Source organism: Ursus americanus, unplaced genomic scaffold (assembly GCF_024610735.1).
Source record: "Ursus americanus isolate L20-20 unplaced genomic scaffold, mUrsAme1.1.p SCAF_65, whole genome shotgun sequence".
Classification (NCBI taxonomy): domain Eukaryota; kingdom Metazoa; phylum Chordata; class Mammalia; order Carnivora; family Ursidae; genus Ursus; species Ursus americanus.
In genome coordinates this window covers 379,711-407,233 of record NW_028273647.1, presented here as the reverse complement: position 1 = coordinate 407,233, position 27,523 = coordinate 379,711, and the positions used below count along the sequence as shown (strand labels likewise).

General features: G+C 43.4%; 1 protein-coding gene across 25 annotated transcripts in view; it reads right to left on the bottom strand.

Annotated features, from left to right (window-relative positions):
* The window catches only part of LOC148106761 (ral-GDS-related protein-like), a 130,233-nt gene that overhangs the window by 50,492 nt on the left and 52,218 nt on the right, over positions 1–27,523 (bottom strand). For 21 of the 25 annotated variants that reach the window (XR_015723519.1, XR_015723521.1, XR_015723524.1 and 18 more), the window contains one exon: positions 7,560–7,704. The exons of 2 other annotated variants lie outside the window; for them this stretch is intronic. Coding sequence is in view for 1 of the 23 variants with exons in the window: in XM_087860453.1 (XP_087716579.1) it covers position 7,560 (1 nt within the window). In the remaining 22 variants the exon portion in view is untranslated. 2 more of the 25 variants (XM_087860446.1, XM_087860449.1) reach the window with 2 other exon arrangements.

Below are 27,523 nucleotides of genomic sequence, written 5' to 3'. Positions count from 1 at the left end.
TCCCCCAACCAGGCAAAGACCCCATCAAAAAGGAGAATTACAGACCGATATCCCTGATGAATTTGGACGCCAAAATTCTCAACAAGATCCTACCTAGCTAATAGGAGGCAACAGTTCATTAAAAGGATTATCCACCAAGACCAAGTGGGATTCATCCCTGGGATGCAAGCGTGGTTCAACATTCGCAAATCGATCAGTGTGATAGATCATATCAGCAAGAAAAGAGTCAAGAACCATATGAGCCTCTCAATTGATGCAGAAAAAGCATTTGACAAAATACAACATCCTTTCCTGATTAAAACCCTTCGGACTGTAGGAATAGAGGGTACATTCCTCAATTTCATAATCTATGAAAAGCCTACAGTGAATATCATTCTCAATGGGGAAAAGCTGGAAGCCTTTCCCTTAGGTCAGGAACACGACAAGGATGCCCACTCTATTATTCTTCAACTTAGTACTAAAAGTCCTTGCAGCAGCAATCAGACAACAAAAAGGGATAAAAGGTCTCCAAATCGGCAAAGAAGATGTCAAACTGTCTCTCTTCGCAGATGACATGATACTCTATATGGAAAACCCAAAAGACTCCACCCCCAAACTACTAGAACTTATAGAGCAATTCAGTAATGTGGCGGGATACAAAATCAATGCTCAGAAATCAGTTGCATTTCTATACAAGAACAATGAGACTGAAGAAAGAGAAATTAGGGAATCCATTCCATTTACAATAGCATGAAAAATCATACATTATCTCGGAATTAACTGAACCAGAGATGTAAAGGATCTATATTCTAGAAACTACAAATCACTCTTGAAAGACATTGAAGAAGACACAAAAAGATGGAAAAATATTCCATGCTCATGGAACGGAAGAATTAACACCGTTAAAATATCTACGCTACCTAGAGCAATCTACACATTCCATGCTATCCCAATCAAAATACCAATGACATTTTTCAAAGAACTGGAACAAACAGCCCTTAAATTTGTATGGAACCAGAAAAGGCCCCGAATCGCCAAGGAATTCTTGAAAAGGAAAACAAAGCTGGGGGCATCACGTTGCCTGATTTCAAGCTGTACTACAAAGCTGTGATCACAAAGACAGCATGGTATTGGCACAAAAAAAGACACATAGACCAATGGAACTGAATAGAGAACCCAGAAATGGACCCTCGGCTCTTTGGGCAAATAATCTTTGACAAAGCAGGAAAAAACATCCAGTGGAAAAAAAGACAGTCTCTTCAATAAATGGTGCTGGGAAAAATTGGACAGCTACATGCAGAAGAATGAACCTTGACCACTCTCTCACACCATACACAAAGATAAACTCCAAATGGATAAAAGACCTCGATGTGAGACAGGAATCCATCAAAATCCTAGAGGTGAGCACAGGCAGCAACCTCTACGACATCGGCCACAGCAACTTTTTTCATGACACATCTCCAAAGGCAAGAGAAACAAAAGATAAAATGAACTGTGGGACTTCATCAACACCAAAACCTTCTGCACAGCCAAGGAAACAGTCAAAAAAACTAAGAGGCAGCCCACGGAACGGGAGAAGATATTTGCAAATGACACTACAGATAAAAGACTAGTAGCCAAAATCTACAAAGAACTTCTCAAACTCAATACACGAGAAAAAAATAAACAAATCCTAAAATGGGCAGAAGATATGAACACTTTTCCAATGAAGACATACAAATGGCTAAGACACATGAAAAAATGTTCAAAATCATTAGCCATCACGGAAATTCCAATCAAAACCACACTGAGATACCACCTTGTGCCAGTTAGAATGGCAAAAACGGACAAGGAAGGAAACACCAAAGGTTGAAGAGGATGTAGAGAAAGGGGTTCCCTCCTACATTGTTGGTGGGAATGCAAGTTGGTATAGCCACTCTGGAAAACAGTGTGGAGGTCCCTTAAAAAGTTAAAAATTGAGCTACCCTATGATCCAGCCATTGCACTACTGGGTATTTACCCCAAAGATACAGACGTAGTGAAGAGAAGGGCCATATGCACCCCAATGTTCATAGCAGCATTGTCCACAATAGCTAAATTGTGGAAGGAGCCGAGATGCCCTTCAACAGATGACTGGATTAAGAAGTTGTGGTCCATATGTACAATGGAATATTACTCAGCTATCAGAAAGAACGAATTCTCAACGTTTGCTGCAACATGGACGGCATTGGAGGAGATAATGCTAAGTGAAATAAGTCAAGCAGAAAAAGACAATTATCATATGATTTCTCTCATCTATGGAACATAAGAACTAGGAAGATCGGTAGGGGAAGAAAGGGATAAAGAAAGGGGGGGTAATCAGAAGGGGCAATGAAGCATGAGAGACTATGGACTCTGAGAAACAAATGAGGGCTTCAGAGGGGAGGGGGTTGGGGGAATGGGATAGACTGGTGATGGGTAGTAAGGAGGGCACGTATTGCATGGTGCACTGGGTGTTATACGCAACTAATGAATCATCAAACTTTACATCAGAAACCAGGGATGTACTGTATGGTGACTAACATAATATAATAGAAAAGAAAAAAAAAAGAAAAAAAGAGAAAATTCTTTATTAAAAAATAAATAAATAAATAAATAAAAGGGGGAGAAAGGAAAAAAACGTAAGCACACAAAATCAGGGAACAGGACAGGGATAACAGCCCCAGATACAGAGGAAAAAGCTGGATAAAACAGATGATTTTCTATGAATGTATAAATCACCAAAACTAAACCAGAAAATGATAGCAAATCTAAAAAAGCACTAAGCTTTTTTTTTTTTTTAAAGATTTTATTTATTAATTTGACATAGAGAGACAGCCAGCAAGAGAGGGAACACAAGCAGGGGGAGTGGGAGAGGAAGAAGCAGGCTCCTAGCGGAGAAGCCTGATGTGGGGCTTGATCCCAGAACGCTGGGATCACGCCCTGAGCCGAAGGCAGAGGTTTAAGAACTGAGCCACCCAGGCGCCCCAAAAGCACCAAGCTTAGGTAGTTTTACTGGGGAATTCCACCAAATTTAAGGAAACAGATCATTTCAAGAGTATTTAAACTGGCTAAAGCAGAGAAAGCTTTTAATAAAGCTAAGGAAAGCACTAAAACAACTTGATAAAGATTACATTAAAAACAAAATTACAAACTGGTTTCACAAATCACAATGTACAATGACTCAGTAAAATATTACTAGAATCTGGCTACACACTAACAGAGTTTTCACTGATGATTCAATAATATGACCATGATTCAATAACATAAAATCTGTTACTATTATTCATATGAACAGGTCAAGGAAGAACATCTGTATAATTTCACAGATGCTAAAACAGTATTTAATAAAATTCAACAACCATTTTTGATTAAAAAAACAAAGAGCAACAACACAGCCCTTAGTAAAATAACTAGTGTGGCAGAAACACTAAAAGCATTCTCAGTGAAGGAACAAGACAACGTACCCACTGTCATTCTCACTTAGTATTTGATCTCGTCCTGGAAATACAAAGCAACCAAAAAAGAGAAACAAGAGACATAAAAAGTAAAAAACATGGAATGAAATTCTTATTATTTGTAACTGATATGATATTATACCTGAAAATCCAAGAGAACCAACTGCAAAAACTACTAGAAACAATATGATGACATAAGTTACTGCTTGAAAAATCAGTAAGTACAGGGGCACCTGGGTGGCTCAGTCGGCTAAGCATCTGCCTTGGGCTTAGGTCATGATCCCAGGATCCTAGGATCAAGCCCCACATCGCATGGGGCTCCCTGCTCGGCAGGAAGCCTGCTTCTTCCTCCCCCTCTGCCTACCACTCCCTCTACTTGTGCTCCTCTCTCTCTAATAAATAAATAAAATAAAAATTAGTAAAGTACAATAATAAAAATATGTAATATAAGAAAGGGTCCTATTTTCAACAACAAAAAAGATCAACTAGGAATAAATTTAAGAAATGTACAGGATTTTTACACAAACCTTTTAAAGACATTTCTGAGACAACTGGAGAAATGTGTATGTAGATTGGATATTACATTAAATTAGTACTAGGCAATAAATTGTTAATTTTGATAAATATAAAAAAGTTTTGATAAATATAGCAATGAGGTTATATATATTTCAAAAGTCTCTATTTGTTCCAGTTCCCAAGTTATACTCTGAAGTAGTTACGAATAAAATCATTTGTTTTAAAACATTCTAGTCCCCCACCCTACAAAGAAATGGAGGGAAGAGGGACAAATGATTCAAGATTGGCAACACATGGCAAACTGTTTAAAAAGACGTGATGGATACATCCAGGTTCATTATATTCTCTTCCCTACTTTTGTGTATTTGAAAATGTGCACAATAGGACCCAAACAAAGGCACGTACTGAGAGACTCAAAGGTACACAATAGGCTTATAAAAACACACAAAAATTGCCACCTAACAATTAGAAATGCAAATTAAAGCTACAAATCAGATGTCATTTTCATCAATCAAATAGAGAAAAGATCCAAATATTTGGTGATATTCAGTATTTGGGGGAAAGGAAGTAACTGACCTGCCGGGGAAAAAGTATCCATCAGTACTTTGGAGGACTCCTTGGCCTCACCTTTCAAAATTATAAACACACACTCCGTGGCCCAGCAATTTCACTTCTTAGGAATTTATGCTAGAGATACTAATTCAATAAGTATTTTCCGCCACCTACTATGGCCATACACTAGAGACAGAAAAGTGGAGGAAACAAGGCCCCTGCTCTCATAGGGTTCCATTATTGTAGGGGAGGAGAGAACCAATAAAGCCAATTAAGTACACGGACAATTGCAAGGTCAAGGGAGATAAGTGTGATGAAAAAAGCAAACAGAATAAGGGTGTTGGGAGTGGCAAGAAGTCTATTTTGGATGGGCCTCTCTGAGGACGTGACAGTTGGGCAGAGACCTGGGTGAAGAAGAAAACAAAGGAGAAGAATGACCAGGAGAACATTCCAAGAAATAGGGAAGGAAACCACGGAGTAACACATACATTTGGCTTTCCTGCCCTCTGCTTCTCTTTTTATTCCCTAACAGTCTTTCGTTCCTCCAAAGGATTTAGCACCTCTTGAATGTCTTTCTTTGTCCTGATACAAAAATGACAATAAACGTATCTTTGAAATACAATACATCTTTTGGGCCAGCACTGTTTCCCCAAACACTATTGTGCCTAATAATTTCATTTCTTCAAAGGAAGAATTCCCAAACTTATCTAGGTGTAATGCCAAACCTGTTTACAAAAGTACATTCAAGCTAGAATTAGTTTCACAAAAGATATTGACCAGTTACTAGATAATTTTATAGAAAAAAAAAATACTGTCAGTCCCTGCCCTTCTGGCAAGAATGCGAACCACTGACTTAGAGAAGACTATAGTTTAATTTCATAACCTTTTAAGCAATGAGGTTGAAATGTTGAAGTGCCTATTTGGATAAATATTTATTTATTTGGATAAATATTATTTATCCAAATATTTTCAATTTCAATTTCATGATCTTTTAGGCAATGATATTGATATTTTTAGAGGCTATTTTAATAAATATTTGACACTGAAGTGGCCAGTGTCAATTAAGGGCGTTCCAGTTGACCCCAAAAGAAACGACTCTGCAACAACACCTGAGAACATTACATACTAACCTGTTCAAAACCGTGAAACACCCAGACTTCAAACTTGCCATGAATGATACGTTCTGTGAACAGCCAGATTAATTACAAAGCTAGCATATGGAGAGATCTGTCCCTGTGAAATACACTATCTTAATTCTGAAATCAGCTTTACCTGGATGCATTCATCTCCTATTCAGACAACGCAAAAAAAACTAAGACTTCCAGATTCTACAGAGATTCCTAAGGAGACAACTCAGTGTAATCCAATTTCAAGCACCATTAGCCATCTGCACAAGCAATGACAGGTTTCCCTCCAACAGCTGACCATGCGGTGTACCCCTGGCCACATCACACCACTGAACCTTCCCCCAAAGGTCCAGCAGAGAATGCCACTTCTGACAACTAGTTAACCGAGAAAAAATTACCAAAGTGAGAAATCAGGAAAAGGTAAGCTTCCGCACACGCCAGCCCAGCAAGAGGGGCGCTCAGTTTTGAGTTCTATGCAGATCTGAGGCCAAGAATCCCAATGCTCTCTGGCTCTGGAGCCTGCCCTTCCACGTCCCACCTCTTACGTGAGAAGCGTCCAGGAGCCTCACAAGGGACGCCCCCCCACGCCCTCCTCTACTCTCCAACGTGGGGTCGTGATTGCCCACTGCTCCCAGCCCCTGGGAAAGACGCTGGTGCAGCCGGTCGAGGACGGGGTACCACTGGCTCACCTGGGGAGGGTAAGGGCACGGGGCTGGGCTCCGCGGAGGGCCAGAAAAGGGCACCAGGGGAGGGAAGGGGACAGTCGGGGGCCCTCCGGCAAGCAGCTATCTGGGGAAAGGATGCCCGCGGGCCGCACTGGCGGGCCAGGCGAGGGAAAGAGGACACGTGAGAATGCAGGGTAGACGTGGGGCGCTCCTGCAGGCAAGAAACGTACGGAGGGGCGGGGGGCTTAAGAGCTGCCTGCGGGCCAGGTAGGGGGCCCCGCCCCTGCGCCCTGCCTCCCCTGCCCAGCGCCCGCTTCATGCCCGCGTCCGCGGCGCAGCGCGGCTCTGCCGGCCCCTTGCCCGCCACCGCAGGTTCTGCTTCAGGCGGCAGTCGGCGTCCAGCGCTGCGGCGGCTGAGCCGGACGAGGACGAGCCCGAGGCGGTGCAGCGCTCATGCTCCAAGGCGACGGGCTCCGTCCGCTTCCTCATCCCGCGGCCGACAGGGCCAGCCGCCGACGGCGTCCGCTGACCTCGCCCGCCCGCCCGCGCTGCAGTCGCCGCGACTCGCAGGAGCAGCTGCCGCCCGGAGCCCGCAGCCCCTCACATCCCAGCCCCAGGCCGCGCCGCCCGGCTCTACGGACCCGCGCCTGGGATCAGGTCGGCCGCGCCTGCCAATCAGCGCCGGGCTCCCACCGGCCCCGCCCCCTCCATGCTTCCGCCGGGAGCGCGCCCAGCGTCCCCGGCGCCGACCTGCCCCCATTTTGGAGAAGGGCGGGAGAAGCCTTGCGGAGAGTCACAGTCGCTTTCGGGCGAGCGACCGGTGGTGCCCTTGAGAGGTCTGAGCTCGGTCGCCGCGGGTGAGAGGGCCGCCTTTGCCTGGGTGCTCAGCGCCAGGAACCAACGCAGCCGGTCCTGCCCCAAATCAGTGGCCGAACGTGGGAGGACGCCGGCCGGAAAGCACCCAGCGAGCCCGAGCCGCAGAGGAAAGCGGGCTCCCACCTCTCCCGCCCCAGATTGTGATTTTTCCCTAATGCTGGGAAGCCAGTATGAATGAACCCCTCGGAAAGGTTTCTGTAATGGCTTATGAAAACAAAGAGCAAACGGTAACAAATCACCATTCTCATGATTCATAACTATTTTCCACAAGATTTTAATTTAAAAAATACGCTCTCAGGTACTTTTTTTTTTTAACACAAGCATATAGATAATTTAATTTTAAAATATTGGGCTGAATTTATGAAAACTGAACTCATTAAACAACTTACTTCTTAAAATCTGTATATGACTTTAGATTTGTGTAAAGCAGTTAGTAGTCGCTGGTGGAGGTGCGCCTGGCTGGTGGAGCACAGGACTCTTGATCTGGCTTTGTAGGTGCCAGTCCTAGGTCGGGTGTGCAGATCACTGAAGAATCTTTAAAAAAAATAAAAAAGGAAAAAATCTGTTTCAAAGATAAATTTACACTTGTGGAACCCAAGATAAGAACTAATTCAACTCATCTTACAAAGAAAAGAGCTGTTTCACAAATTTAGTGTTACAGCTTTGGCATTCTTTAATATTTCTTGGAAAGGATCTACAACCGAGAGATTGGCTTACTTATCACAAAGTGAACTTTCAACATTCAAAATTTCAACATTTCTGTAAGTTGAAAACTATTGGCAATTGATAGATTTAAGATCAATTAGAAATGCCTTTAGAAATTTCATAGCTCCTTCTATTAGCTTTGTAATGATAGTTCTAAATTGCAAAAGAATTTCATTGACAGTGTTACAAAAAATATCACAACTGGCATTCATATTTGTGTGGATAGCTTCAAATACAATTTTAGAATTTAAATGGTGAATTCTTTAAACTGTTATGCACATACTGGAGATTAGGAATCCAGAAACCGAAGTTAAAAAAAAAAAAAAAAAACTGACCCTATCACTCACAAAATCCTCTTTAATTGAAAAAAAAAAAAAAAAGCAAGGAAGGGAGGGCTGTTGAGAAGAGAGAAATGTGAGGGTTATTGAGTCTGGCTGGCATTGGGCCTTACCCGTACAGTCCTCAACTCTTGGTCCTGTAGGGGCCAAGGGCCAGGCTGCTCCAAGGTGGGCCACTTTGGCTTGAAGATTATTTTGACCTAAAGGCAACAAGACCCTATGGACTTCCTCCCTATGAAAGAAACTTTTTGCCCCTTCCTTGACTAATAGAAGAATCTAAATTGGGGTCTTTCCCCAATTTAATAATGGTTATTACCAGAAATAAGTCTTATCCAAGTGACCCATCTATATGGCAAGGCAAGCATCTAATTACCAAACATGCGCTCTTCTTGCCCTGTGACTTGCATTCTTTCCCTTCAAAGTCCCAGACCCCCACCTGATTCTCTTTAGTTCAGGATGGATACACACACACACACCTTATTTTGCCTATCTTTGGAATTTCCATGTCAGTGTGGATTCCCTGTATGTAGGAAACTAAATTTGATTTTCTCCTGTTAATCTGTCTCATATCAATTTGATTCTTAGTACAGCTTGACGGACCTAGAAGGGGACAGGAAATTCTTGCTCCTGATATTCCACATTGACTTTCTGTATGGTCTTTAAATACCATGCTACACTGGTGACACCCACATTTGTATCTCTAGTCCATACCCTTTCCTTGAACCCCAGGCTCCTCTATCTAATGGTCTACTCATCCACTCTAATATCCTGTAGGCACCTAAAGTTCCTATGTTCAAAACTGAGCTCCCAACTCTTTTCCCTCCCCCAACTCCACGTGTAACCTTCCTCACCTCAGGAACGGCAACCTTATATTGACATTTCCGTAGGTCAAAACCCTGGGATCATCCTTGAATCCTCTCTTCTTATGTCTGTATTAGCACTCCTTTCAAAATCTATCCAGGACACAACCACTTCTCACCACCGCCTCCATCCACACCCTGGCCCAAGCTGCCATCTTCTCTCACCTGGATTATTTTAATAGCATACGTGGTCTCCTGCCTCCACCATTGTCAACTTTTGTCTACTTAACTCAGCCGTCGGAAAGTTCTTTTTAAAGACGTAGCTCCAATCCTGTCACTTGTTTGCTCAAAACACCTGTATGGTTTCCCATCTCACTGAAAATAAAACAGAAAACTTGTGAGAGGGCCTACAAGGGTCCTACCTGACATGGCCTCCAGCCCTCACTCTGATATCAGCCACAGGGTCTCCCTCCCTTACTCTGCTCCAGTGTCACTGCCTCCTTGCTGATGCGGGGACCCCAAGGAGAGGTGTGGGTGGCACGTGTGTGAGCCACCCATTCCCCTCCTTGGGGCCTTTGTACTTACATTCCTGCTGCCCGTAATTCTCTACCCAACCTATGGCCCCGTTTCCACATGCCTTACTCGCTCCACACTGCAGGTCTGTGCCTTCTCTGAACACCAACAAAACCCTCAGGTCCTCTCATCATCACTCTATTGACCTGCCTTGGCTTATTCTCCTTAGCACTTTTCACTAATATATTTATCATCAGTATATCTGTATCCCACGCTGGAACGTAGACTTGAGAACAAGTACTTTGTTCACTACTTTATTTTCAGTGTCTAGAACAATATGCAGCATAGAGTAAGCACTTCATGAATATTTGCTTAAAGAGTAATCAATCACCACAGCCCCTTAGAAGTGTGTACTGTTGGCCCCATTGTACAGGTAAGGAAATGAAGCTCAGGCCGAGATTCTGAAATTAAAAAGGTATATGAGGAAGGTTGTGGATACTGGTGATTTTTGGAATACAGTTCTGTAGCACAGTCCACTATAGATCTGTGTATTTAATAAAACTTAGCTAAATTATCCCTGACTGTAGAGCTGAAAAGGAAATGTCACTCAATTCAGATTACACAGCTATTGTATCTTTATTTGCAAAAGAGGAACATAGTTTCTGGGGTTAGCTAGAATGCAGTCATATTTTCTTTTTAGAAATGTTGCTTTTTAAAAGGTAACCAAGTAAAACAAACTGTTTCTATAGCAGTAATTTCCACCTTTGATTCTATATGGTTATGAAAATTTCCATAATCATATAGGTAAATTATGGCTGTGTGAATTCGTGTGAATCTGGGTATTTTCCCCCCTTTGTAGACTTCACCATTAGAGCTATTTTCCAAATGTTTTAAAACGACTCTTCTAAAATCAAAGGAGCTTCTGTGGGGTTGAAAGCTTACATACAAAGTCTGCCACTTTAGAAGCTGAGTAACCTTGGATAAGTTGTCTGTTCAGTGGTTGGGGTGCCTGACTGGCTTAGTGGTCAGAACCTGCAACTCTTGATCTTAGGGTCCTGAGTTCAAGCCCCATTTTGGGCATGGAGCCTACTTGTGACCTCGGGGCAGTTACTCAGACTCTCTGTGCTGTCCGTTTCTTCTGCAGAAATGGGAAAGAGTATAATAATAGTACTCAACTCTTCCTGTCGCGAGGGCCCTAGGAGTGGTATATGTATATGTCAGCTTCTCTGGACAATGCCTGACATACAAGTAGCAGCGACATCAGTCTTCGCTATTAATTTTCTGTCTACCACTGCCGCTGCTATTGAAGTGGGAGACCAGCGAGGTTCTTGTCTCACCTAGTCGAAGACTGAATCTCTCAGACAAAGGAGAGTAAACCGATAGAGGTTCAGTAAGTGATGAAACAGAAGAAGCTCTCGGGAGGGGGAGGGGTCCTGACAGGTTTACCCTTGTGGGCTTTTAGGGTTGGTCTTTTATAGAAAGCTAGCCAGGGAACTTAAATCTTTTTTACTTCTCTATTGATACACCCTTGAGTAAGGACTAGTGATAACATCGTCAGTGGCTTGCTTCCTTTTTAGCGTCCTGTAATTCTTTGTTGGTCACACGTAGCTGTCATAATAAGACCCCAGCTCCCACACCTGGGACAGGATGGTCTGGTTTGTTCCCTTAGCTCTGGTTTCCTTATATCTCTGAATTTTTGAGATTTGTATGAGCTTGATCCCGTAGCCCCCTACCTCTCTCTCCCTACCTAGCCCTGCCTGTCCCTTACTCACTACTACTTATTACCATTATTCTTATTTTTCTCTTACTACCTCAAAAGGGTGCTAAGCACGTGGCCTATGTTACCCGTTGTTCTTATAAGAACACTTTGAGATTTAAACCATTTCTTCCAGCCATGTATCCAGAGGCTTGGGGAGATTAAGTATCTTGGCCATAGCCAGTGGGAAGTGAAACTAGGATTTAAACCATGGCAGTCTGGTTTCAAACTTGCACTTTAAATTCCATCCTTGACTACTTTCCCTAACACAGGGCAGCCATTGCGTGGATACCGGGCATGTTCTGCTGGGCACGAAATGTGAGTATTAGAATGCAGTGTGAGGACACTAGAGAGGTGTACACAGGAGCATAAGGAGAAATGCTGGTAGGAGCTGGGGTAGAGGAGGGGGCGTTGGGGCCACGCCTGGAAGGATGAGGTCCCCACTCTGAGAAGGAAGATAGGCAATGCAGCTGAAGGATACAGCCGTGCAGAGACTCATGGTCACATAGGAAGGGGGGACTGATGTGTGTGCAGAGGCTATAAAGGTGGGTTCTAGGCCTAGGAGAGTTGTGTATTCATGTATAAGGCATTTGGAAGTTGGTAAAGGATTTTAGACAGGGAAGTGACAGGACAGTTTTTTACGTTTTGAGGGTGGTGATGGCAGCACTACATGGAATAGATTGGAGATAAGAAAGAACAGTGGCAGGGGTGCTTATGATCGCTCTTTGACAGACCTACTGTGAGAGCTGCGTATGGTCCAAACTGTGTCTGGTCGCTGGGCCCAGAAATCAGTGTCTGGGTTTCAGAGATGAGGCAAACAGGACGTGTAACTGTTAGAACAGGGGTGGAGATGGGATGGGTAATGAATGAAGGAGGAATCACAGAGGACCTTGAGGGGATTCTCTCTCAGATACAGCATCAGAGATCAGGAGGAAGAGTGTTTGGGGAAAGGTGAGTTTTGTTTTGAACATTAGAGAGTGCCTGGTCGAACAGTTAGGTCATTTTGCAAATGAGACTGAGCCAAAAGAAATTATAGATCAAGTTCAGGGACTTGTCTGAACTTACAGCATATTGGAGCAAAGCCTCACCTTGAACACAGATTTCCTAGATTTCCTGTCTGTTGTTCTTTCAGAACAGTTACTTCATTTAAAAATTAGGAGACAGTGGTGGGACGGGCAGCAGAGATGCCAGAATGCCAAGGCACGCAGGCTCTAAAATACGACCCCATGCTGCACTCAGACAACCAGGCACTTTGGAGGTTATGTAACACATGAGGAGACAAGCCCAAAGAGACACAGACTCGTCCAGCAGGAGCTGGCCGCCCCGGCCTTACGACTGGCTCTTCAGACCTTCAGTCCATGCAGCTCTCTGTTTCACTCAAATCTTAAGTTACCACTTTTGGGGGGTTCAGAGGCAAACTTAAAAGTTATAAAATCAGGGGCGCCTGGGTGGCACAGCGGTTAAGCGTCTGCCTTCGGCTCAGGGCGTGATCCCGGTGTTGTGGGATCGGGCCCCACATCAGGCTCCTCCGCTATGAGCCTGCTTCTTCCTCTCCCACTCCCCCTGCTTGTGTTCCCTCTCTCGCTGGCTGTCTCTATCTCTGTCAAATTAATAAATAAAATCTTTAAAAAAAAAAAAAGTTATAAAATCACTCCTTTTTCTAGGTTTTAGTTTGGCAGAGCACCTTTTGCAGCTTTTTGCCGCACAGGCACCTTCCACTAACAAACCCGTCTGCTCAGGTGACTCAGCGGCCTGGAAGACTCGGCCTGAGGAGGTTGGCCAGTCTCTGACACAGCCAAGCGGGGAGAGGCCAATCTATCTGATTGATGTGAGGGCTGATAGGCCCATGACCCACAGGACCTTTCAAGAATCATTGTTCCCACGAAGATGATAGTCACTGGGTCTAGAGGGGGGACTCTGCCTTGTTCATTCCACGACCTCAAGGTTAGGTGCTGTATTCAGCAAATTGAAATAATTGTCCACTTTCTATATGTAGAACTGCTAATAGTTTAAGTGAGGTTTTAGAAAAATTATCTTGGGCTCCCAGCCTGAGGTGGGAACACAAAACAGTACAATTTTTACTATAGATAAATCTAAATCTGAAAGCATGTGTGTATTTTCTTTTTTTTATTTTTTTTTAAAGATTTTATTCATTTGATAGAGAACACGAGCAGAGGGTAGGGGCAGAGGGAGAGGGAGAGAGAGAAGCAGACTCCCACTGAATTGGGAGCCCAACATGGGGCTTGATCCCAGGACCCTAATATCATGACCTGAGCCAAAGGCAGACACTTAACCAACTGAGACACCCAGGGGCCCCAGCATATGTGTGTGTGTGTGTGTGTGTGTTTATTTTTAGGATTTTATTCATTTGAGAAAGAAAACACAAGTAGGGAGGAGGGGCCGAGGGTGAGTGAGAAACAGACTCCCCACTGAGCAGGGAGCCCAGTGTGGGACTCAATCCTGGGACTCCGGGATTGACCTGAGCTGAAGGCAGACGCTTCACCGCCTGAGCCACCCAGGTGCCCCCATGTGTGTATTTTTATAAAATTATTTCACACGTCTTTTGTATACCTGCAGATCTATGAATCATACAGGAGTTTCAGCTATTCCTTAAAATACTATTTGCTGATAATAGGAATATTTAACTGAATTCTAATAAATCAGACTTTTCCATGATCTCTGTTTAACTACTTGATGAAAGGGAAGATAGAAAACATGCTTACGTTTTTCATTGGGAATTACGTATTTTCTTATGTTTGAAGAGGGTTAAGTTCTTGATTTTGTAGTTATACCAATAGCGCCAAAATGTTTTTGCTACATGTATGTTGGCCCTAAAAGTAGTTGGGTCACTTATCTTTGGATTGCTGACAGACCTACTGTGTAATATCTATGAACTTCAGAATTTTAATATTTTTATCCTTCGAAAGGAAATTTTTTTAAAAATTTGCCCCAAGGTGGATAGTAGAGAAACACATTTGGTCCTTCTGTTGTTGCAAACCAAAAGTGTTCATTTTTTGTAGTGATTTTTTTAAAGATTTTATTTATTTATTTGAGAGAGAGAGCATACACAGAAGCAGGGGGAGGGGCAGGGGGAGAGGGGGAAACAGACACCCGCTGAGCAAGAAGCCCGATGGGGGACTTGATCCCAGGACTAGGTATCACTACTACCCTTGTAATAATTTTTTAAGATCTGTTTTCATTAAAGTTATTTACATACTTTTGTCATGCCTTATTGCTTCTAAAAGAGTGGTGGGTTTTTTTGGTTAATTTTATTGAGATATAATTTATATACAACAAAATACAAATTTAGCAGACTTTTTTAGTTTTTTACGAATTTATACATCCTTATAACTAGTGCCGCAGTCAAGGATTCTGTCACCCCAAGGGTTCCCTTTTTCCCTTTTGTAGCTACGTACTCTCTGAAGCCGTAGGCAAGCCCTGATGTACTCTCCGTGACTACAGATTATAGTTGTCTTTTTTTGCGGGGAGGTGTCTGGATTCAGCGTGCCAGGAGTTGCATACTTTTTCTGGGAAGGGCCAGTAGGGATCGTACAGTATGTACTCCTTTGTATCGGACTTCTTTTGCTGAGTACAGTGTATTTGAGAATATCCTTCATCAGTATGTTGATTGCTTACGTTGTCAGTAATTCATTCCTTTTATTGCTTGTTTCCTCTATTTTTTATTGTGGTAAAATATAACATAAAAGCTGCCATTTTAGCCAATTTTAAGTGTGCACTTCAGTGCCCTCAATTACATTCACATCATTGTGCGGCCATCACTCCTCTGTCCAAAACTTTTTCATCAACTGAAACAGAAACTCTGTAACCATTAAGCAATAGCTCCCCATTTCCCTCTTCCCCCCGCCCTTGGTAACATCTAATCTACTTTCTGTCTTCACGAATTTGCCTATTTTAGATATTTCGGGTAAGTGGAATCACACAATAGTTATCCTTTTGTGTCTGGCTTATTTCACTTAGAATAATGTTTCCAAAGGTCATCCATGTTGACGCATGCAGGACGACATTCCTTTTTATGCCCCAATAATATTCCATTGAACGGATATGCCATATTTGGTTTATTAGTTCATCAGTTGATGGATGTTTGGGTGTTTTTACTTCGGGGCTGCCATAAAGAATGCTGCTCTGAACATTTATACACAGTTTTTGAATGAACATATGTTTTCAAGTCTTTTGAGTATACCTACGAGTGGGATTGCTGGATAATATGGTAATTCTATGTTAAACTTTTTGAGGAACCATCAGACTGTTTCTCATAGGGCTGCACCATTTCATATTCCTCCCTACAATGTATGAGGGTTCCACTTTCTCCTCATCCTCATCAACACTTGTTCTAGGCATTCCCACAGGTACTGCTTTTTGATAAGATATATGAATCAAAGATAAACATAGAGTAGATCAGACATTGCTACAGACTTGGTGGAATTAATGGACGTGTATCAATATCATTTTGTATGTTCTAGGAGGATGGACTCAGGCAAGTTTTGGAGGAGATGAAAGCTTTATATGAACAAAACCAGTCTGATGTGTAAGTTTTGATGAGATTGATTTTTTTTTTAAGATTTTTTATTTACTTGAGAGAGAGAGAGCGCGAGCAGGGGGAAAGAGCAAAGGGAGAGGGAGAAGTAGGCTCCCCGCTGAGCAGGGAATCTGACATGGGGCTCAATCCCAGGACCTCAAGATCATGACCTGAACCAGACACCCAGCCAACTGAGCCACCCAGGCACCCTAATGAGATTGGTATTTTAAAGCAACTTAAGAAATAGGATACTGAAATCAGATAATGTTCCATCAGTTTTTAGATATGATTTTTTTTTTTAATTCTCTGTGAGCCTGATCATACTGTAACTATACAGGACTGAGGGGGTTTGTGTTGATCGCCCTAAATCTATGGGGATTCAAATAGTGCATGGTCCACAGCAGATGCTCAGTAAATATTTATTTGAATGATACGACTTGCAAGATATTAGAGTGAATCTAAAAGAGATGAGACAGGAGCAAATAAAAATCCTAGCAAAGTGAAACCTATAGTTTCCCCTGCTCATTTTCACTACTAGCTACCTTAGTGCAGTAAAGGGATAACAGGAGATGTGTACACTTAACAGGAGCAGCAGTGATTTCCAGCAGCCTGAGTGGAGCTCCCCGAGAATCCGTGCTACAGAAGGCCACAGTGCGGTGTGTGAGAGGGCTCTAGGTTTAGAGAACATCGAGAGCTAAGCGTGGTGGTGGCACAGTGGACAATTTGGCTGTGTGACAAACTTCATAGGTTCTCTTGATTTGGCGAAGAGTAAGACACAAAGGAGTATCAACTCCGGGATCAGAAGTGAGATATTCAGCTCTCAACCTAGAGAGACATCCGTCTGTGACCTGATGTTTCATTTTTGGCTTTGTTAGGTACAGTGTTTTTATCAGTTACTTGGGCATAGAAATCAGTAACATGCTGGTAAGATCTGTGGAGCACATGAATAATGGGAGCATTTTCCAACTGCGACGTTTAAGGAGAGATACAGCAAAATCTTCACCAATGGAGTGAGGAACGGAAACATAGCATGTTTACAGTATGCGTAAGGCAGATATAAAGTCCTGAACTCAAGTTCCCAAGCAGTTTGCTCATTCATTAATTCATGTAACAAATATGTACTAAATGATTACGTGCTAATAAGTGGCTCTGGTATTTCAGCTGTAAACAACACAGTAAAGACGTCTGCCCCCATAGCCCTCACAATCTAATGCAGAAGACAGATAATAAATACAGATACACCAAATTGGAATACATGCCATGAAGGAAAACAACAGAGTTCTGCGAGAGAGAATAATTAATTAAAGATAGACTTGGATTGAGGAATCAGGGAAGTTCTCTCCAAGGAAGAAACATTTCAGCTGAGATCTAAAGGAGAAGCCTGCTTCAGTGAGGCAGAGAGCGTCCTAGGTGGAGGGGGCAGCATATGCAAAGGCCCTGAGCTTTGAAGGAGGGTGGGGTGCTCAGGACAGTGATAGTTAAAGAAGGGCAGTATGGCCGAAGCTTAGCAAACAGGCAAAGGGTGACACCAGGTGTGAATTTCAAGCATGTGAGGCTGCTGGTGGCATGGTTGTGTTTTAAAAGATCACCCTAGTTGCTGCGTGGACAGTAGACAAGGGGATCAAGAGGAGAGGGAGGCATGCTGGCCATGCAGGTGACAGCAGAGGTGACCTGGACTAAGTAGAAAGTGAACAGATTAAAGACATATTTACTTAGGAGGTGGCCTAACAGGCCTTAGTCCAGGAAGAGAATGATTTTCCTGTTATTTGCTATATTTGTAACATTTGCTAATTTGTGATCCCAAATTCTGTGCCCTACCCTCCTAGTTTCTTTCTTGGTGGGGGGAAGTCACTATTACCAGTTTCTGTTAAAATTTTTTGTCAGAAGAAGTCTATTCCTCTTTAATTACTCATGTAAAAGTAAATTTTTTTAGGAAGTCCTTATGTACTTAATGAAATACTCTGGTGTTGGCTTGGGCATATTTTATTTGTACTGTTTCTTTATAATCCAGAGCACATTGTAAACAATGTGGAGAACGAATGTGGACACACAATGCCATAAGCAAGCAGTTTCCCTGGCACTGAGGATGTGGGTGCACTGACACACAGCAAGATGGCACAGCGAAGTTACTGGGTGATCGATGACTCCCTTATCTTTCCTGGGTCCCCCTTGGTCCATCAGAGATACTCAAAAAGAGCTACCTGAACAAAGAGGGTTCTAGTCAAGGTTGAGGAGCACTCATACAGACTGAGGTGCTCTCATGAAACCAAAAGTCCAGGGAATAGCCACCTTCCTCCTCAGCCATTCTGTATCTTTCTTGTGGATGAGGCATGGATGGGCTAGAGCTTCAAGTACTCACCATCAACACCATTAGATACCTTTCAGGTAACCTGATACAAAGGGAAACTAAGAGCACGACATCGGTAACATATTCAGTTTTATTTATAAATATGACGACTGCTCACTGGTCTAGAAGCCCTCTTCACGTGATTCCCTCCTACAGCTCTTAAGATTCGTTGAAATTCTCTTATGTATTCATTTCCTTCTTCACTGACTGACACGCCACTAGACCGGAGGCTGCATAAGGCCAGGAATCTCATCCAATTTGTTCACTGCTCTGTTCCTAGCCCCAGGAACAGAGCTTGGTACCCAAAAGGTACTCAAGGCGTATTTGTTAAATGAATACACAAACAATAAATATTAAATATTTTCTATCTCTAAGTCAATAGCTGGAAGAACTGATTTATCTGATTGTTTATCTGATTGTTTAAAAGCAAGACTCATCAGATGAATATTTAAAAGTAAGCCTAGCCCTTGAAGAAGGAGGCCACAGATACTGGAATTTAACATCCTGCAAAAGGGAACACAAGAAAGTAAGAAAGGGCAGATTTTTAACAAGGCTAACTTCAAGAAGCATAGAGACAAGGAGGAAGTCTTCATTCAGAAAAAACGATGAACAACGACAAAAACAACTATGACCAGAAACATCCCTTAGACAGACATTCTTTACTCATTCATTTGAACATTACTGAGCCAGTACCCATTCCAACGTGTCTTGAGCCAAGTGCTAGGAAATTCAAAGACAGTAAGACACAGGGCCTTTGAGGATACAGAGGTAAACAAGTAATGCAAAAGATACCATGACCAAAGCTTATGCATGGCATCAAAGCAGGGAGTAGACAAAGAAACTTGGGGAGGTTGGGAACATTAATAATGCTATACATTTATACTTCAAAAGACACTTTCAGGAATTTCTTTTTTTTTTTTTTTTGGCCCTCACCCATAACCCTGTGAGGTACATGGCGCAGGTGCAATGAAGATAAAGAAACCACGGGTTCTAGATCTCCCGTGACCTGCCCAAGGTAACACAGTCAGTCAGAGATGTGGGCAGAACTCCTATCTGGCCTCCCAACTCAAATCTGAACCACACAAAGCCCTCAGAGACAAGGGCGAATAAATCAAAACCAGAAAAAACTAAGCATCACCCTGGGAATGCAAAAGAGTGGGAAGCTAAGTAGTCAGGTGAGAAATGATGGGAGTGAGTGGCACTGAAAGTCAAACTGCCAATTTCCCCGGGAAGGAGCTCACTGCAGTTCCCTCAAATAGCACTCGTGGTGAGCAGTAGAGACGGGGGACAAGTGCTGAACAACCGAGCTCAGGCCTCAAACTGCCTCTGGGGTGGTGATTTTCAGCATTGGGCACAGACGCACCAGCACACTGCCTTACTATCATCACGAACCCCAGAGAAGTACATTCAAACTAACCACAGAGAAACAACCAGCAGATACCTTTACAGAGCTGGGGTCATTCCTGAATTTTTTTTTTTTTTTTAATTTACTTGAGAGAGAGAAAGAACACAAGCTGGGGGAGAGGAGCAGGGAGAGAGAGTACCAGGCTCCCCGCTGAGCAGGGAGCCTGATGCAGGGCTAGATCCCAGGACCCTGAGGTCATGACCTGAATCCAAGGCAGACGCTTAGTAGAGTTAGTCACCCAGGCTCCCCCACTCCTGAATTTTTAAAGAAATCTTTAATTTCTCATTCTCCTTTACCACCAAGAGCCAATAAACCGTTCCTATTATTTTTACATTTTATCCAGAAAATAATCTATAAACCACACCAAAAGCTACCCTCTCCCTCTCCTTTGTCCAGCTAAAACCTCTTGTTGACCATTATTTCTCCCTATTTAGCTGAAAGGCAATAGCAAAGGTTGAGGGCAAAAACGTCCAGAGCAGACTGCCTGGCTAAAGTCTAGAAGCTATAGGGCCTTGGACAAGTTTTTTTTAAGCACTCTCTGCCTCAATTTCAATCTCAGAAATAGGGCCATCAATGGTTCCTACAGCGTAGGACTCCCATGGGGACAAAATCAGCTTGTCAGAGTGCTTTCGGCATTATATACACATTAGTTGTTTTGTAATTCCCTAGCTCCTGACAAAGGCCATCTCACTAGGTGGGAGTAACCAGCTTCACCTACCTGTGAAGCCATAAAACTCAATGACTCATGAAACTCATACACTTAATGAGACTGGACTTTTTAAATGGCACTTGATCCCAATACAGCAATAAGCACTGCGTGCCCCTGGGGAGATGGTGTACTCAGCCCTGAGAAGGGGACAGGGTGACAACCTCCTTAGTGTTGTCAGAAAACTCCTCTTGCACAATCCAGAAACAAGACCATGCGTCAGAGGTGACGGCCTGCTCCAGCCTGCAAATGCAATGATCTAAGCCTGATGCTGTCCCTACCTCTTCCCCTCTTCCACACACGTGGTTCTGCTCTCCTACCCAACCCTGACCGCTATCGAAATGACGTCTCAGTGAAAAACGCCTCTCCTCACGAGCTCTGCCAGTCAGTAAACATACTGGGAAATAAGCTGCTTCTATCAATTGCTTTGGGATGAGCAAAAGCACCTCAGTCTCTCTTTCCTTCTGAAGCTCATATTTCTAAAGTCACCTTGAATTTCTTAAAAACCCAGTAGCCAACTATTTAATATCCATTGCTACTGGATTCATAGACATGAATCTAGCCTAGACTTAGTGAAATCAGAGCCTTATTGCTAAGGATCAGGGCTAACAGAGGACTGTCACACCACGGAGGCAGCATTGTGCATACGGGTCCCAACAAGTCTGGGAGAGACCAAAATCTTCAACAAGAATAGTAAAGAGCTCTCTGCCTCTGAGCACTCGTTACTGGTCATGCTCAATTATACTGTGCAGTCCTCAGGTGAGAAATTACAGTTTTCAGAAGTTTCCATACCCAAAGCCCTTTAAAATTCAACAATTTGAATTTAACTCAGCAAAATCTTTACTCTAAATACCTAATTAGGTAATAAAGTGACAGGCGTTTTCTTTGGTCTGACATCTGAGGTCTGGCGTCACATGTTTTAGAAATGTTTAAAAGTGGCGCTGGCTCAGTCGGCGACTCTCCTGATCTTGGGGTTAGTGAGTTCAAGCCCCACGATGGGTGTAGAGATTACCTAAAAAGCAAGAAAGAAAGCAAAGAAAGGAAGGAAAAGAAGGAAAGAAAGGGAAGGAAGGGAAGGGAAGAGAAGGGAAGGAAGGAAGGGGAAATGTTTAAAAGCCTAGACAAGAATTACTAGATGATGCCGACAACTTGGTAAATGAGACGCGATCTGACAGCGATCTAAACCGTGGTCTGGCGGGCGCGAGCACCCCCACATCCTGGCGGCTCTGAAAGTTCCAAGCCAAACACTGAACCGAATCAGCCTGAAGGTCTACTATAATACTTCAGGTCTTCACCCAGCGCAGGTTTCTTCCTTGTAAAAGTCTTTCCTGAGTAGGTTAACGTGATACTTGAATATACTCTTTAAAATACCAGTATCCGTATTAAATTCTTTATTACGGACTTCATCCCCCGGGAATAATATTCACTAATACTTTAAGAGAAGCAGATAAATTATTTGGTCTTATTCATACATGGATTACACGGCATTTTTAACTTCTAAACATGCTTCCCAAATACTGTCTTGAATGTTACAATGAAAATGCTGTATTTTATATTTTTATACAAATAAAAACCCTAAAAACATTAAACTGGAAAATGTTTATCCAAGTATTACTAACCCTTAGTGATAAGACCACCTTACGATAATATGGAATTTCAAATTAAATACAAAATCTTTACAGTGAGTAAAGAGAACCAACTTTTGAAAAAAGAAAAACCACATCACTTTTTCCCTCCAATCCTATTGAAGTTAAAATTAGCCTCGACTTCCACATCACAGAACGGATATGGGTGCCTTAATTAACACACGAAATAAAACATAAAACTATAAGAGACACAGAATAGAAAAGATAACTTACTTAAAATGCACTTTGATAAAAATATTTTTATTTACTTCTAAAAGCTATCTAGTTGGTTTTATGCCAAGAGCTGCAAACCTGTAGTACATCGATTTCCATTTTTCCTTAAATTTCGTTGTAAATCTATTTGAAATAAGGTCTGAAAAACTCTTATCCACCTTTTTAATGCAAAAGCATGAATCTGAATAAAATTTAAACCAAACAGATTTTTAAGTTACCTATACCTTTAGCCCAACACGTCGGAAATGGGACTACAGCCGCTCTTCCCCATACAGACGGCACCTGCTGGTCTCAGGGCCTCTTGGCCCGCCAGTTCCAGCAACATAAACTCAGGCCTCAAGATCAGACCAGGCGTCCGCGCACCAAGTCCCCTTTCATCGCTCCCACAGCGTTCGCTTCCATCCACAGCCACACTAAGCTTCCCCTGTGTGCTCCTTTTCTCAGAGCTTGAAGCAAAATTTGGGAGGTGCTCCTTCTGTAATATTTTCCGGCAGCCTGAAGAATGCCTCTCAGTTACAGAATCTTCTGCTTCTGCGATCTGAAACACAGACCATCCTGGCTAGATTAAGCTCCAGAGCAGAAGGAAACCAGCCAGTAATGTGACCCCAGGGGCCTGTATTCCTAGATTCATTCAGGGAAGGAGAGAGGGAGGGAGGGGAAAGAGGGAGGAGAAAAAGAAGGCCAGTAGCCAGCACCCGATTAATATGCTAATCCCACCCTTCTGCTCAATTCATCTGGCAGACCTCTGCTCACAAAACCAACAGGCGATTCTAAAATTGAGTAAGCTGCAAATCAAGTCTGACCCAGATCATGTCTGTAGATGGCTCCTCTGACTATTTTTGTTTTCAAAGCCATGCCTTTGGCCTTTTTCCAGCCTAATTCTGACCTTAAGACTTAAGGTAATTGTCTTGATGAAAAATGAATAATGCAGGGGAAAACATCTTGATCAACATTAAAAACAAATCTGTAGAAACTATGTCTATAGGAACCCAGATATTTCCAAGGTAAAGGTTTTTTCAGATCGATAGTTTTAAGTCTGCAAATTTATAAAAGTATTTAGAAAACACACAAGAACAAGAATTTGAAGTTGCGAGATTCTTTTAAAACTAGCTTAGGGAATATTGAGGAATTCAAGATGCCCAATTTCTTAATTTCAAAACATGAGTGAGTACTAAACTCATACTGAAGAAGGAAGACAGAAAAACACTCTAACAATCTGTACGAGTAAGTTTTTTTTCAAAAAAATGTAAAGCTACTTACACTTTTTCCATTCAAACTGAGAGTCTGGGTCATCTCTAAAATGTAGCTATTTAAACACACTCCACTCTGGCAGTGAGACAGTAAGAAACTGGGCTCCTACAGCCTCTGTTGTCTGAGCACACGTGATACACATTCAAGACATAGACAGTTCAGCTCTCCTACTACGCGGGTAATTCTGTCCGTAGCAAATCCCATTAACGAAGAAAAAATCGAGTCCTCTGCTTAACTGTGACCACGACCAGGGTTTTATGAATTCACTAACTTGTGAAAACAAGAGCTGAAAAAGGCTAGGGGAACAAGAGGCCTATCTGTGTCCAGTGATGCCCCAGGACAGCTAGTTTCATTTCTGACATACTACTCTCGATGATGGCTTTGTCTCCAGGCGTTACATTCAGCCTCCTAATAGCAGTCAGAGCTCAAATAACCTCTTAGATGCCCCCAGTGAAAACATATCATTCACCAGAAGGAACTCTGACCCCAGGCAACACTGGGAAGAAAAGGGGCTCCAGAAAAACACAGGCAAGCAAGCTAGGAAAGAAACAGAAGAAACAAGCAGAAAGATCACCATTACTGAGGACACTCGGGACACAAAGGCCTACTCTCATCATAGGAGGAATCCAAGCACGCCACAGGAGCAAGTCTGGTATCTGACCCAGGCCCCTGAGAATGGCTTCGGGTTTAATCTGAACCATCAAGTAACAGACGTGCCAACCACAAAGGCAAACTCGGAGTCTCTCTTGGAACTTACGACTCTAGACTTAAAAAAACAAAAGCTACCTTTACTAGTTGCCAACGATATTTTACACACCCAATTTTCACGTCTTCTGAGGAACATCGGTGCTGTCACATCTTTTTTTTTTTTTTTTTAAGATTTTATTTATTTATCTGACAGAGACAGAGACAGCCAGCGAGAGGGGGAACACAAGCAGGGGGAGTGGGAGAGGAAGAAGCAGGCTCATAGCAGAGGAGCCTGATGTGGGGCTCGATCCCGTAACGCCAGGATCACGCCCTGAGCCGAAGGCGCCCCAGTGCTGTCACATCTTTGAAAGAGGAGTTAAAGATGGAGTCGTTTAGCTAGGAAGAGACACGGCTTCGCAGAGCCCACCTGTCATCCAAGAAGCCAGAGGTCTTCCTGTACGCACACACCCAGAAAAGGTTTCTGAGCCAGACTGAATGAATGCCACGGCACCACCTGCACGGGAGAGAGAGGGCTTGGTGCAAGCAAGTGGCACGGCGGCTGGAGCCTCCACAGCAGTAGAGGAGGTGACGAGAGGACAGACGTGGGAGCTCTTTAGGTGACAGAGAGGAGAAGCCAACTCTCTGACTGCAAAGTAACCAGTGGGCGGCAGCTTTCTCTCCCACCCCTCGAGCTAATTTATATTTATCTCAATATCCAAATATCACCTCCTAATGTGCAGAGTTCTGAGGATACAAAAGATGACAAGACGAAAGAGGCCAAGACCCCTCCAGGCCACCAAGCAGAGCCCCGCCGGAAGCAGCAGCCCGGAAGAGCCGAGAAGCACTCGGGCCACTGAGAAGAGCGGGCGGGCAGGAGAGGACGGGGCTCCGCCACACCGAGGAGAAGCTAGGGCGCTGGGCGCTCTCACAGAGAAAACCGCCGCACGTCACTCCCGACACACAGCAGCTCGTTCCCCGCGTGCAGCGAAGAGGAGAGTGTGGTTCAGGCAGTGGGGCGCGGGCCTACGGCCAAAGGGCTGAGAAATTACACGAGGACACGTCACTCTGGGACGGCACCACTCCTGTTTGCTTCTCGATAAACAGGAAAGACCAATGAGGCTCTTAGATTCTCGAGCCGGTGAGGTCTTGAAAAGAGCGGGAAAGGCCTACATTAATGGTGGCCTAAGTGAAAACGGTGAGCAGTCCCTTTATGCGCTCCGAATAAGAAACTCACGCACTAACATAAAGGCCGTCATTCCTTAAAAGGTTCTAGTTTCTTTAAAAAACTCTTTATCGTATCAGTATAGTTAAAAGCAACTCTGGGAAGTCCTCCCTCACAGGTAAACTCATTAAAACTTACAAGAAAGAGACTACGATTTGCTCGGACCCCAATCTGGACCGTGCACATGCCCCTACGTCTGCTGCCACCACCAGCCCAGCTGTTGCCATGTGCCACCAGGCCGCGGCTACAGGCCTCATGTGCCACCACTGCCTGCTACAGGCCCTATACTCTGTTCCCAACCAGTTCCCTGCGTGACGCCCGTCACACCATTTCACTGCACTAAAACTCACCGACAGCTCCCCAATTCTGCCAGAAGCAGTGCAAACTACATACTCAGCATGGTCCGCAAGGCCCTGTACAGGTGGCTCCCCTCGCACCTACACCCTCTGTCTCGCCATGGCCTGGCTCCTGTTTCGTGGCCTTCCACACACTGCACACTGACCTCCCTGCTGTCCTCTGCCCACACCAGGCCCGTGCCCACCTTTCTACTGCCTGCCCCATGCCCTTACCATGCTTCATTTCCCACGGCACTTACACCTTCTCAAATACCACGGGACTGACTGACACAGTACGTTCGTTTGCTGTCCAGCTGCCCCCACTACAACCCCATCTCCACGATAGGAAAGAATCTGATCTGTTCTGCACATACTGTCTTCCAGGCCTTCTTACTGAAGTGACCAGGAAGAGATACAGGCCACATCCCACACATCCATCAGTCACCTACAGGCAACAAGGAGAGAACAGAGGGAATTTCTCTTCTCTTTTAGAGGCCGTGGTCACAAAAAAAGCATCTAGACGTTCTAGATGTCAGGACTTGGCACTAAGCTCAGTGGCAGCATGGCCTGCCTCAGTCTTGGGCACTGCTTTACCTCTGAGACCCCACTCAGCTCAGGTGCTTGGTAAGTATTCACCGAATAAGTAGAAGTAAACCATATGAAAATGTTGCTTTTTCAAGAATATAAAAATTGGAAAAGAAAAACTGACACAAAATCTAGGAAGACCATGCAGACCACCTCTCCCCATCCCACATAAAAAATAAATCACACAACTGTAGTATTCTGGTACTCCCATGAGAACCTCCACTTCAAATTTCAGGATGACAAAAGTGACAATACTGTGCAAGATTAGACAGAAATCATTAGAAGGCCAGCAAACAAGGTGATGAGCAAGATCAGGGAGAGAAAAGGGAATCCAATGCCCTTCATACACTGTGCAGTACTGTCCACTACAGCTTCCCTACAGAAACCTGGTCTTAGGTGAGAAAGTCACCGGAAAGAACGACTAAGGAAAAAGCTGCTTCTCTCCCGCAAATAAATAAAATCTTTTAAAAGGTGGAGGAGGGGCGCCTAGGTGGCTCAGTCAGTTAAGCATCTGCCTTCAGCTCAGGTCATGATCTCAGGGTCCTGGGATCGAGTCCCATGTCAGGGGAGCCTGCTTCTCCCTCTCCCTCTGCCCCTGCCCCCAACTTGTGCTTACTTTCTCTCTCTCCCTCAAATAAATAAAATCTTAAAAAAAAAAAAAAAAAGCTGCTTATAAATATCACCAAAAGCACATCACACAAATCCAAGTCTGACTCGCACATTTCTCATACAGTTGTATGCTTTTATTTGCTGGCCTTAATACTTGAGGGCAGTACTTCTGGGAAGAGGAAAGCCCTAGTCAATGCTTCCAAGTCAGCTAACAGGAGGAATGTGAAAGAAAACTGGAATTCATATTACACATACAGAATTCAAAATTTACCTCTCTTACTTCTTTTATGTTTGCTTTAATCAAGAGTTCTAGATCTAAGTAAAACCAACACTATTAGACTACGATAGCTCCAATTAGCAGCTGATCACTACAACACACCCTGACTTCCAAAAGCTGGGTGTGCTATCCTAAACTTAATTCTATTACGATTCACAGAGTTATCATTCCTATGTCTTTGTGCCTGTTTCCACCACAAAACAGAAGTAACTTTTCTGAAAATTTTAATCTATCAACAAAAATTAAGACTTGATAAGGACTAAAGAAATTTAGTCATAAGAATGGATATAAGCATATTCCGAAGACAAACAGATAATAGGTATCAAAATACAACATACTCCAAAAGGTGACGGTGTTATTCGCCGTTCTTGCAGAGTTTCTAACAATTACTATACCTCCTCCCTTCTGTTCCTCTGAAGGA